Source organism: Vicugna pacos, chromosome 3 (genome assembly GCF_048564905.1).
Source record: "Vicugna pacos chromosome 3, VicPac4, whole genome shotgun sequence".
Lineage (NCBI taxonomy): Eukaryota > Metazoa > Chordata > Mammalia > Artiodactyla > Camelidae > Vicugna > Vicugna pacos.
The window spans coordinates 115343879-115356302 of NC_132989.1; the positions used below are offsets into that span (position 1 = coordinate 115343879).

A 12424-nucleotide genomic window follows, 5' to 3' on the forward strand; every position below is an offset into this window, starting at 1 on the left:
AGCCTCCCCTCGCGCGGCCCCGGTTTCCAGGCGACGGCAGAACGCGAGCGACCGGCAGCCTGCGGCGGGCGCACCCGGACTGCGCTCCTCCGCGGGCGGGACGGAGCAGGGCGGCCGCGGGGCCGCTGGACCGGACGGCATGGAGGACGACGAGGAGATCACCGCCGCCACGCTGCGGGGCAAGCCCCGGCCGCCGCCCATCTCAGCGCAGTCCGCCTTCAGCTACGTGCCGCCGCGGCGCCTGGACCCCAAGGAGCACAGCTACTACTACCGCCAGGGCAGGGTGAGCGGCCGGGCAGGGCTGCGCGGAGGGCCGGCGGGCGGGCCGGGCTGGAGAGCCCGAGACCTAGGCTTGGCTGGGGCGTGGGGCGGAATTGAGGGCGAGGAGGGGCCGGGGAAGGGGCTCTGGGGGCGGGGCTGCACTGCCGGGGAGGGGGCGGTGGGAGGAGGGATGGGGCGGGGCTACTACTGCTCAGGAGGGTGCTGGAGGCGGGGCTACACTGCCGGGGAAGGCTCTGGGGGCGGGGCTGCGGGGCGGGGCGGGGCTACACTACGAAGTGTGGTGGGTCGGAGGGGCAGGGCTGCAACTCCGGGCCAGGACTCTGGGGGCGGGGCTTCACAGAAGGGCTGGGGCGGGTGTGAGCGGCACAGCCTGTGAGGGGTTTGGGTCGGGGTGCAGGGAGTCAGGGAGAGCAGGGTCACAGGGGGTGGGAAGGTGGGAGAGCGGCCTCCCTCTGGGGCTCCTAGACCCCAGAGTACAGCTACTACGACTTCCAGAATAAGGATGGCCCCATCCCCAGCGCCGGAGGATGGACAGGGGCGGAGCCGAGTGTGTAGAAGGGAGGGGGGAATGTTCATCTGGGAGGAGGGGCTGGGGGGCCGGGCGTGCAGGGTCGGGTGGGCACGGGAATATTCGACCGGTATTCGGAGCCATTTGAGGGTGTGTCAGGGAAGTGAAGGAGAGCGCTGGGCTTCAACTACTTCTACCTGGAGCAGCAAGTGTGACCCTTGTGCCGAGGACCTGGAGGAAGTCTCGGGAGCGCCGGGGCTGCCCAGCTGGCAGGGTCACTGCTCCCTCTGGGGTCCGTCTGCTGCAGGCCTGGGGTAGCCCGGAAACAGTCACTGCCTGAAAGCTTTCGCAGCAGTGACGGCCTGGACGGCCCAGGGCACGGGAAGCCTCCTAAAAGCTCCCCTGCAAGCCGCAGGAAAGCGCAGGCGGATCTGAGCAGCCGCTTGCAGGGAGAGCGCGACCGGGACCCTACGTTAGATTGTGGCCTGGCCCCATCTGCACACAGCGCCCCGTGGAAGAGCCCGCCGGGCTGCGAAGGCCCGCCTGCAGCCAAAGCAGGAAGAAAAGGCAAAGGAAAAGAAGCAAGTTCAGAGCTTGTGGGGGTGGTCTAATCCTTTCTTCTCCATGTTTTTCTGAAAGTCTCCATCCACTGCCTTGCACTGCCTCCTGCCGCAGCGTGTCCTGCAGCCGGGGATGCAGGGGCTTCCTTATTAAAAGGACCATTGATGGGAGATGCTCAGCCTGCAGGGGTGATGAGTGCCTGAACAGGGATACAGATTAAGCAGCCTGGGAGGAAAGACGTCTTTCCCTCCTGAGGTGTAAGGTATTCCCACAAAACAGTCTTCCTTTCCTTCTCCCCACCCACCATCCACAGAGCCCAAACGAATCCCCGTTTAGACCAGATCAGCACGCATCTGAGTGCTTGCCACATGGGAATGGGAAAGAATGCTGTGGAGCCGAGCTGTACACACAGAAGCACTAGTTCCTAGCACTAGTTCCTAGTTTAGACCACTGTTGTGGGTTGAATTATGTCCCCCTAACCTTATGTTAGAGTCCTCATCCACAGCGCCTCTGAATGTGACTTTATTTGGTGACAGGGTCTTTACAGAGGTAATCAAATTAAAGTGAGGTCATTAGAGAGGGGCCCTAGTCCAAAGTGACAGGTGTGCAGAGAGGGGACATGCTGTGAATAGACAGGGAGAAGACAGCCATCTACAAGCCAAGGAGAGAGGCTGGGAACAGATCCTTCGCTCATGGCCCTCAGAAGGAACCAACCCTGTTGACACCTTGTCTCAGACTTTGGCCACCAGAATTGTGAAACAGTAAATTTCTGTTGTTTACCCGGGCTGGGTACTTCATTTTGGCAGCCCCAGCAAATTGATAGACAAACCTCAGCCAGGAGAATCTCCTGTATCTGTTGGCAGTCTCTGCTTGGCTTTGAGCAATGAATATTCTACCATGCATTTTTACACTCTGTGTAACCAGCTTGCCAAAGAAACTCAGCATGGCAGCTGCCTGAGCCTGCCCGCCCTCCCCTTGAGAGCATACTGTCCATCCCTTAATAAACCCCCACTTTAGTTTCTTGACCTCTGTGTCTTGTCTCTGAATTATTTCTGCGACGAGACAGGAATCTAATCAGTGGTAACACTTTCACTGATGGTTGGGTCCCAGGGGCCAGTCTTTTATCCTCCACCCTTGTTCACTGCTGGAAATTAACACAGGTGAGGCGGTTGTCTGAGTGTCACTCTGGTGGTTCCTAATCTTCTAAGGCCTCTCCCCTGCGGGAGCCCTAAGTGACATCCCTCACCGCAGCACACTTATTTAAAACCCCAGTAATGTCCCAGATCTTGACAAATTTGTCCTCTAAAGCTGCCAGCAAAAATGCTCTCAGCTCCTGCCCTGCTCCCCGGGGGCCTCTTGCAGTGTGGGCTGTTATACTATAAAATAGTGTTGCACAGATGCAGTTCAATTACTTTTGCAGTTTTTAAATTACTTTTTTCTTCTTCTGCCTAGTGCACCATTTCTGCTACTGAAATGGAAAGGCTAAGTCAAAGGAGAATGCCCTTTTCTGAAGGTTTTGATTAAATTTCTCAAAGTCTAAGAGCTACATTAAAAAAAAAAATTCCTAGGCAGCTTTAGAAGACGCTTTCCCTCACGCTCATGTGCAGCGTGGGTGGCTCTGTGCTGAGGAGGGCTGTGCTCAGGACACCCCACCTGAGTTTGGGTGGGATTAGCGGGCTTTTCTTGGTGTGTGGTGGAGATGTGGAGGCAAAGGGCTCTTTCTTTACGCTTCTGATACTGAATTTCCCTTTGCCAAGTGCAGCCAAGCATTTGGTAAACATGATGATGGGTGTTGACTGTACAGATGTGCACAGGGTGGAGGGGGTCTCTGAAGGGTCGATGTCAATGTCAAGGACCAGGAGGTATTCAATTCCAGCTCCCAGAGCCCCTTCTGGGTGGAGCCTCCGCACCTTTGGGCACCAAGCACCTCTGCCACTCCATCTCGGCCACTCCTAGGTCCGTGGAGGACGGGTAAGCTCTGGTTCTGCTGCTGACCCACCTGTTAAGAGTGTCTCTCTGTTGTCCAGCAGACTCTGGCACCCATGTGTCTAGCAGTCACAGTGTGTGCTACCTGAATGCAATTGCGCCACCCTCCCCCAACTTCCTGCCTCCCTCCTACTGAGCTTCTCCGTCACATCTATTAGTACCTAACCTACTAAATATTTTCCTGAGTTATCTTGGGTTCTTTTCCCCTCTCCCTTTAAAACATGAGCTCCATGAGGACAGAGATTTATTTTTATCACTGCTCTGTCCTCAGCAATCGAGAGTTCCCGCAGGTCTCATAGTTGGTGCGCCGTGCATACCTGCTGATGGACTGGCGAGGAATGGATAAAGTGGTGCGGACTTACTAAACAAGAAGCCGCTTCACCAGTGCATAAACCCAGCCTCTTAGACTACACAGAGGTTTTCTTTTGGATTATCTGCTGTTTAGGTTACCCTTGACCTTGCTCCCCTCCTTGGGGGGTCAGAAGTGGGAGTGGACTGTGGTTGCCTCTCTCCTCTCTGGGCTAGTTCACTGGTCAGTGACCTGCCCTGGGGAATGTATGGCCTGGGGGGTGGGGCTGAACATCTTCCTCCAGGGCAGGGAGGGAGGAGGGGGCAGGTCACCAGGGAGGGGGGGAGGGAGGGAGGGGAGCAGGTGGGCGTGCTCTTCTAGCAGAGGTCCCTCCTCTTGGAAGGAAACACGGGGGTGGGGAACGTGCTCCTACCATGACCTCCCGTGAGCACGTGGTGTCTGCCCTTCCACGTGTGTTTAAGAACGTGATGTGTGTTGAACTTTGAAAAATAACACGTTCACACATGATCACACAACCATGTATATATATATATATTTGCAGCTTGCTTTTATATCTGCAGTATATCTTGGTCTTTTTTCTGTTTTCTTCAAAATCACCCCCTTTTAAGAAGCACAAGCAGCTAATGATACGTGAAAACAAACAGCATTTTCCCCAATATATTTGACCAAGAGCCACTTGTAGGATTAGATTCGAGTTTCAGCCCCTGGAAATGCCTCTTTCTTGATGTGAATTTCTAGGGGACAGGAGGGTGGATGGGGAGCTGGTTTCGGTGGATCTGTTATCTCTCTAGAAGGTAGCTGGCTCCATTCCTATTACATTGCTAAAATATTCAGGTTATTTGGAATGTTATGAAAATTTCCCCAGACTTGTGATCTCAACATACCAGAGAGGAAACAGTCTTTGCCGCAAACCAAAGAGAATAGTTGAGTTTTGTCGTTTTAAAAAGAGTTAACATTATGTCCTTGACAAGCTACAGTCCTTCTGAGATACAGAATTTTGAACAATGTTAAAATTAATGGAAACGCCCTCCTTAGGCTTCGTACACCTCTAGGCTCCCAAGGAGAAGCCGCTGAATTTTTCAGAAGGACAATGAGGCCCTTATGAATCAAAGACGACCACTTTCGGTCCCCTCAGGCATCTTCAGTTTTAAAAGTAGATCACACAGCTGTGGGTAGGCACGCAGTACCTGGAAGCCTCAAGGTGGGAGGGAGCAGGACTGGGGTCAATGAAGAGGGGAGAGGACTATAGCCACCACCTTATTAGTCAGGGTGGGCTAGTATGTGCTGAGCAAACAAATGGACCCTAAACCCTGAGAGTCCTTCACTAATGGTGTGTCAGAGCCTAATCATACCAACAAAGGGGATTTTTAGCATCTCTCTGAGCTCTGGCTTCAGTGGGAAGCCTGAAATGGGCCATGGCGGGAGTATTTATACCACAGAAATTAGCCAACACTACAGATCAGGTCTTCTTTATCCAGAGAGCAGGTTGTTAACATAAGTGCACCGCTGGCCTTATGCATACAAACATACTGTCATGAAATATAGCCCAATATGTGTGTCTCTCTTGGGCAGCACCTCTCAATGCAGTCACTTGGGAAACTGGCTCCATTATTGCCGGGGCCTGAGAATCTCTGGCACTTTGCGGTCCTTCCCTGGCTCCTTTAATTTGCTGGCAAATGAGCAAGGGAAAGAATATGGAGGCCAATGGGAGCGTTTCTTATGAACCAGATGTAGAATGTGGTATCCACTGGTTTTACCCACATTCTGTGGCCAGAGCTGGCACCTGGCCCCAGCTTAACTGTGATGGAAACTATTTGTTTTGGAAGAGCAAATGTGTTTGGTGAGCACTTAGTATAACCCTCTCTGCAATCATCATGGAAAAGCGCATACATTTCTTTTCTCTTCTTTCTTCCTTGCAGCGTTTGTCTGCTTCAAACTCACAACAGTGTATTTATATTCAAAATGGTTTGAAAGGGAGGACAAAATAAAGGACTTGGATCTCAGTTTGTACAACATCTTACCCCAACTATTTGTGTGAGAGTTTGTGTAACTTCTGGGAGGAGGAGCATTTCCAAAGCTGGGAAGAGGCTCTGGGCATAGTAAAGCCCACAGCCCCAGAGATGCGCGCCCTGGCCTGCCGTGGGCTGGAGGTGGGAGCCAGTATTTCTTCCTTGTTTATCCACTTGCATCAGTCTTGATAAGCTAGGTTTTTCTGCAGTAACAAACAATCCCCAAAGTCTCAGTGGCCTAAAACAAGGCTTGTTTCTCATGCTGAGTGAGTGTCCAACAGGGATCAGAATGGCCCTCGGCCAGGACAGTCCCTCATGGAAGCTGCCGGCATCACAGTTTGAAGCTCTGGGAGTCCCTGGCACCAGCTCTTAAATGCTTCAGACCAGAAAGTCACCTGTCACCTCCACTCACAGTTCATTGGTTAGAACTGATACATGGCTTCACTATCCAAATAGGAGGCGAGATTAATCCTCTTATGTAGTCAGCAGAGGAGACCGAACACTGGTGACGTTGACCAGACCAGCTGGTCTACCAGCTGGGTTTACCTGGAGCAGCGTGTGCTGTGGTTGGGTCTCTGGCGCCCCTGCAGTGGCCTTTGTTTTATTTCCACTTTTATTTTCCACAGTTCAAGAGATGGCTCCTTCTCCTTACCACGTGCATGTGTTAGAGCTGTAACACAGTACCACAAACCTGGCAGATTAAACAACAGAAATTCATCATCTCAGTTTCTGGGGGCTGAACATCTGACATCAAGGTGCAGCTGGGCTGCCTGTCTCCTAGGGCTAGAGCGAGCATCTGTTCCCTGCCTGGCAGGTGGCCGTCTTCTCCCTGTGCCTCTTCATGGCACCTTCCCTTTCTGCCTATTTGTGTTTGTGTCCAGTTTTTAAAGGACACTCGTCTATTGGATCTGGGGTCCACCCTACCCCAGTCTGACCTCAGCTAATTACGTCTCCAGTAGTCTGATTTCCAGATAAGGTCATGTTCTGAGGTATGAGGGGTTGGGACTTCAACATATGAATTTTTGGAAGATGCATTTCCACCCGTAACACGCAGGGAGCGTCCTCCCTGGGGGCTCTGGTTTCACTGGTGTGGTCCCTCCTGGGCACATGGGTCACGTCCACTTCCTACCCCAGCCCAGCCGGGAGCTGACCTCCCTCCCTCGCTGCCACTGTGCTTTGTGCACACCTGTTACTCCCTGGGCATTATGTTGAAATGTTTTACTCAGTGGGTTTATTTCCACTCTCAGCCTTTAAGTGATCCCCATAAGGTATGGGCTCCCTATTTCTGTCCCGGAGCCTGAAAGAGTGGCTCACACAAAGCAGACCCAACATGCTTTGGAGGCTGAAAACTGAGGGCCTCACTCCATGTCAGCCCAAGGCTGCAGACTGGAGGGATTTTTCAGTGTTAGGAGTGGAGGCTGCCCCGGGGGAAACTGATGGTAGGTGATCAGACCAGACCACAACCAGACTGAGACCGTATCACGTTATAACAACACAAGGGGATAAAGGAGGATCACAAGGGAAAAATAAAGGGGCTCTGAGTTGCTTTGTTTTTTTAAAAAAACAACGTCACCTGGGAAACAGCACAATCCCTTGAGAGATTTTAATAACGAAATACCAGCAAACCCGGAAGCCCTGTGTCGCGGTAGCCTCCACATCCAGATTGACTCTTATTAATATCAGTTTGCTTCAAACCACAAAGGAATAAAAAAGCAAGAAAGAAGAAAAATTAATCATTAAAATCCAGGGGGAAAAACACAGATTTTCGGCTTGATTAGGTATTGGAAATGGACAGTCACGTTACTAAGGGAGGCTGCCTGCCTGGTGATGGGTTTTTCTTTTTCTTTTGTTTTTTTTTCTGTTTTTCAGTGATAGAAAAGTTCATTTTTCCTCTGGAAATTTCTGAATATGCAAAATCCCCACATTATTCTGTAAAGCTCCACATCGCCGTGGGTTTCTCCAGCACTGGGAGCAAAACGAAGCAAGACTTCCTTTCTCGCTCAGATAGCAGTGGTTGCGTCCTCGTTCTGTTCTTGAGTCCATTCTTCCCTCCTTAGTCTTTTCTCCCCAGACAAGTCCAAAGATCCCAGGGGGCTTACTCAGTCCGGAAGGGTCAGGCACGAATGGGACACCTGCACAGGAAGACAGCACCAGCCAGGCAGTTCCCCGAGGACCCGTTTCCCCAGCTCTCAGTGCTGCCCCCTTCTGGCGCCTCCACCACCTCTCTGGCTGCAGTTCCCCTCCTCTCTGGCCCGAGGTTCTCAGGGTGCAGGAGAGGGTACCGCTGGCCCCAGGGGCAGCTCCCAGCCAGGTGCTCAGTCCCAGGGAACCAGGTCCTTCTGTTGCCACTACACCTGTTCCCCCGAAACACACTCAATTCACAGGGCAGCCCGGCCTGCAGGGATGCCAGTGTGACGTCTAGATGACAACCAAAAGCCCAGCTTAAGTTACTGTGTACGTGGGGGTGGTGTGGGGGTGAGGGGCTATCAAGGTACTCTTGGTGTCTGCCTGCGGGCCTTGGCCAGGCATGGCCAGGAGCTCTGAACCCCAAAGGGAAGGTGTGAACTGGGGCACCTCCCTTGCAGGAGGCAGGCATGCACCTTTGAAGAATGTCTCCCACAATCCTGGCAGCATGGCTGGTGTCCTTGAGCTCCTGTTGTGTCTCGGCAGGGCCCGTTGGCCTGGGCTGACCCAGCCTTCCTGCAAGGTTTGCTTAATCTGTCTTTGCTAGATGCAAGCACCCAGCCAGTCCCCACCAGCTCCTGCTTCTGTCGTTGCCCTGCACACTGTATGTTAAAGATACAGAGATTTCTCGATCATTTCCTAAAGTTTTTTCGAAGTTTGAACTTTATTTGAGAAGCAAAGGGCTGAGTTTTACATACTCTTTTTATGGTATTTCTTCCGTTACTTTTATGTTTAGGGCATCCCTTATGGGTTTTCAGTTTTTCTAATCTATCCATCCAGAATTTACTTTTGTCCATGGTATGATGTGAAGACACAACTTTTTTTTTTTTATTATTCCCACCCCCACCCCAGCTAGCCAATGTTCACGATTCCAAAAGCAGAATAATGTACCACCTCTCCATTGACTTGGGCCTTTGCTTTTTAACCCGATGAGTACATGGGCTACACTGTAGGCTGCCTCCCGGAGGGGCAGAGGTCAGCGCTGGCCAAGCCAACGCGTGCACAGACCTAGGAGCTCAGTGGTTGGGAGAGAAGAGATGCCAAGAAGCAGCTCCTGCAAGGTGACTCATTAAATGGCCAAGGGACACAGGTTCAGAAGCCACAGCTCCTGCCTCCAAGCCGCTTAGAGTGACTCGGAACGTAGGTAAACCAGGATTCCAGCATCACTGAGTAAAGCGCCTTGAGCGTGGTGCCCCTGGACTGCTTAGAAACCTGCAAGTAATGTTTCTGAAAGCCGGCCTCGTTTCCCTGACTAGATGGTTAATGTCACCGGGACAGCAGCCATGTCTGAGTTATCCTGAGACCTTCTGAGCAGGAGCAGCGCGACTTGCACAGGACAGGTGACCTGGGAGTGATCTCTCGAGTCCGGGCTGAAGCTGCGTCACCCGCCAGCCACCCCCCTGCCGCCTGCAGCTCTGAGTTCCCGCACTGACGAGGAGCAGGTGTGTTTTCCAACGGACTACGCGCCAGTCCTGCGTCCTTTCCACGGTTACCTTCGCCCTCCACAGCCTGCGGCTGGAGGGGCTCATTCTGGCATTACTGTTACTATTCAGGGGGAGAAAACCAAGCAAGCACGGGTTAGAGGCCCCGGGACCCCAAATCCCAGTGGTAGGGCACGCGGTTGGAACGTAAACAGGCCTGACTTCCGAGGGGAGGACGACCGGTCAGCTGCCGCAGGGACTGCTTTTCCTTTGACTCGGCGGTGAGTAAGGCCGCTTTACGTCTGCGCTAAGGAAGCGCGGCGGTGAGACAATGGAGGTGTTCCAAGACGGCAGCCCTGCGAGCGGGGTCATCTGCTGCTGCGTCAGTGAGTGTGTACCTTATACCTGTGTGTGTATCACGCGCGCCTGTATGTGTATACACACATAGCACAGACATGCTTGTACATGCATGAATTACACTTGTTACAACTGAGCAAAGGAAACGTTTCCGTCTCTCTAGAGAGGAAGAACATCTGTTTGGTCGCGTTGTCCTCGTCTGCAGGTAGTGTTAGTTTTTCATGCAGGACGCGCTTAGTGTAGGAAATTCTGAGAAATTCAAGAAAAGGAGAAATGAGGGCGAAGGCACACCTGTCGAGTAGATGATGATCATTTTCAGGTCTGAGCCCTGGGATGGAGTCCGGGGGAGTGGGAGGGCCCAATCGTGAAGGAGGGGCTGTAACAAGTGGAGGAGAAGGGCCCGTGGGCACGCCCCCACCCCGTGCGCGCCGCTGAGCAAGCTGGGGCCCGGCCTCCCCGCTCTGCGTCTGCCCGCGGGGTGACTTGCCCGTGCACACTCCGCGCAGCCGGGAACCCCGGGTCCCTCCGCTCCCCATCAGGGAGAGTTTGGGCTTCCAAGCCCCGTGAAGTCTCCGTGGCTCAGCCCCTGAATAAATGCGTGGCTTTCTTTCTCTTCTTATTCCCAGGCTGGAATCATTTCCCTCTATGACTGTGTTTTTAAGAGGAACCCAGGTTATAATCAGAAATTGCACCGAGATGACAGAGAACATGCAAAAAGCCTGGGACTTCACGTAAACGAGGAGGTAACGTGAAGACGGAGCGAGGGATGTTAGGGGCTTAGCTGTGTGTGGTTACTTACTGTCATGTCCAGTCGGCTGCACGTGCCTCCCCTGCTCGGTTCTCCTCTCTCCTGTGCTGCCGGGAAGGGAGACTAGCTGCTGCTACAGCTCCCACCCCCCCCCCCCTCCCCGCCACATTACTGGGTTTTAATGTTTGTGACTCTGTGGTTTCATCCTAGAGAATTTAGCAATTTCATGAGAGCAAAAAACTCAGAAGTTCTTTTCAGCAGATAAAACAGGTCTTTGCTTACCCTCCGAGACCTGGCGATCATGGTTCTAGGGACACTGGCCTTCCGGGGATGAAACCACTCACGCCAGCGTTTATCTCCCAAGTCGAGCTCCCAGGCCCCTGTACCCACCACCTATGCGCAGGTCCTCTGCAAGGAAGGGCACTGCTTGTAGGCGGCTGCACAGGGCGAGTGGTGACCCACGGAAGGAACCAAACTCACAGGGTGAGGAGGTGAGGCTCACAGCAGGCACACAGGTGGGGGCTGGAGGGACGGAGGTTGGCATCCCCTTGGGGTGGTCAGGCCCGTCTGCCCGCTGGGTTAGACCCGCCTGCTGTGTTTATACACTAGGACATCGTCTCCATAAAATCTGATCTGAGGACAGTATGTTTATTAAAATTCGGGTGCTGAATTACATCTTTATACGATACACCGAAATCAGAATGAAAAAGCTTCTGCTGGGATTTCTTTTTGGCTCAGAGGAATTTTGCCTGTGGCTTACTGTTTAAAAATGCCATCATGTCACTTTCAGTGAAACGTTTCATCTTGATGTGAAAGCAAGTGGTGGAGGCATGAGGAGGGATCACCACTTAAGTCACAGACATTAACAGTTTTTTCTGTTGTTCTGGTTTATGCTCATTCATTCCCAGTTGGTAGCGAAGTCAGTGCTTTTGCCTTATAAGCGCATGCCTGGCATTCCTTCTGTCCAGTCACAGTTTTTGAGCACCTCCCATGTGCCAGGGAGTGTAAAGGGAGTGAGACAGTGTCTGTGCTCCTAGAGCGGACATTCCCACGAGGAGACAGAGAAAGAAAAGCCAAATAAATAACGAACCAAATGTCAGGTAGTGATAAGCGGTATGCAGAGAATTACAGCCCTTTGAGGGGATGGGAAATGGTGAAAGGGGTGTGGGGGGCTGGGGAGATGTGTATTTGGGAAAAGGAAGAAGGTGGGACAGAAGACAGGCAGGCAAAGTGCAGGGAGAAGGGAGGAGAGGGAGGAGGAACATGACCCTGAAGTCAGTGGGTACCTGGTGCCCCGTGCAAGATCTCAGCCTTTCCTCTGATCAACGGGAGGTCACGGGAGGGCTCTGAACAGAGGGGAGTGGGTGGGAGGAGGCTGAAGAGGTCCCCTGGGGTCAGAGTGGAGCACCCCGGAGCAGAGGCAGGGCGCAGGCGCACAGGAACGCCCGTGGGCAGGTGAGCCTGACCCGCCTGCCCTGCTCCCCCCCCCCCCCGCCCGACAGGAGCGCGAGAGGCCGGTGGGGGTGCTGACGTCTTCTGTCTACGGGAAGCGCATCCACCAGCCCGTGGAGCCTCTGAACCGGGACCACCGCCGCGCCAGCCACGTGAAGGCCGACTTCTACAGGAAGAATGACATCCCCAGCATCAAGGCTCCCGGCTTCGGGCACATTTCTCCAGCCTGACACCCTCCCGTGGCCTGAAGGGCGCGCGGACATGAGAGGTGGCACCGGGAGGGGCAAGGCGGCGCCTTCCTGGGCCTCCCGGAGCCTGCCCGGCGCCCCTGATGCACCACGGCGGCAGCAGGGACTGCGCAGTACCACGTTCCCTCCCGTTTCCTTGGCGACGAACCTGCCCAAAGCCCTGCCATACTTAGGATGAACGTCTAGGATGACGGTTTTCCTGTGAAAAGATTTCAGATGAAATGATGCTGGAGACTGACCCACTGTGAGCATCTGAATAAAATGAAACCTTTGTTTCCCCTTGACAGTGGTTGGGGTGATTTTTGTTCACTCCTCTCCACTTTGTTCGTGCGTCTTCTTGGCAGAGGCTCTCATGGGA

The 12424-nt window shown here is 53.4% G+C and overlaps 1 protein-coding gene across 1 annotated transcript; it reads left to right on the forward strand.

Moving 5' to 3' along the window:
* Nucleotides 1-48: 48 nt before the first annotated feature.
* On the forward strand, nt 49-12348 carry CFAP90 (cilia and flagella associated protein 90). The gene is made up of 3 exons (XM_072951526.1): nt 49-283; nt 10245-10361; nt 11869-12348. Exons 1-3 carry the CDS (start codon nt 140-142, stop codon nt 12046-12048), a joined length of 441 nt encoding a protein of 146 aa, XP_072807627.1. The 5' UTR covers nt 49-139; the 3' UTR covers nt 12049-12348.
* The last annotated feature ends 76 nt before the right edge of the window (nt 12349-12424 follow it).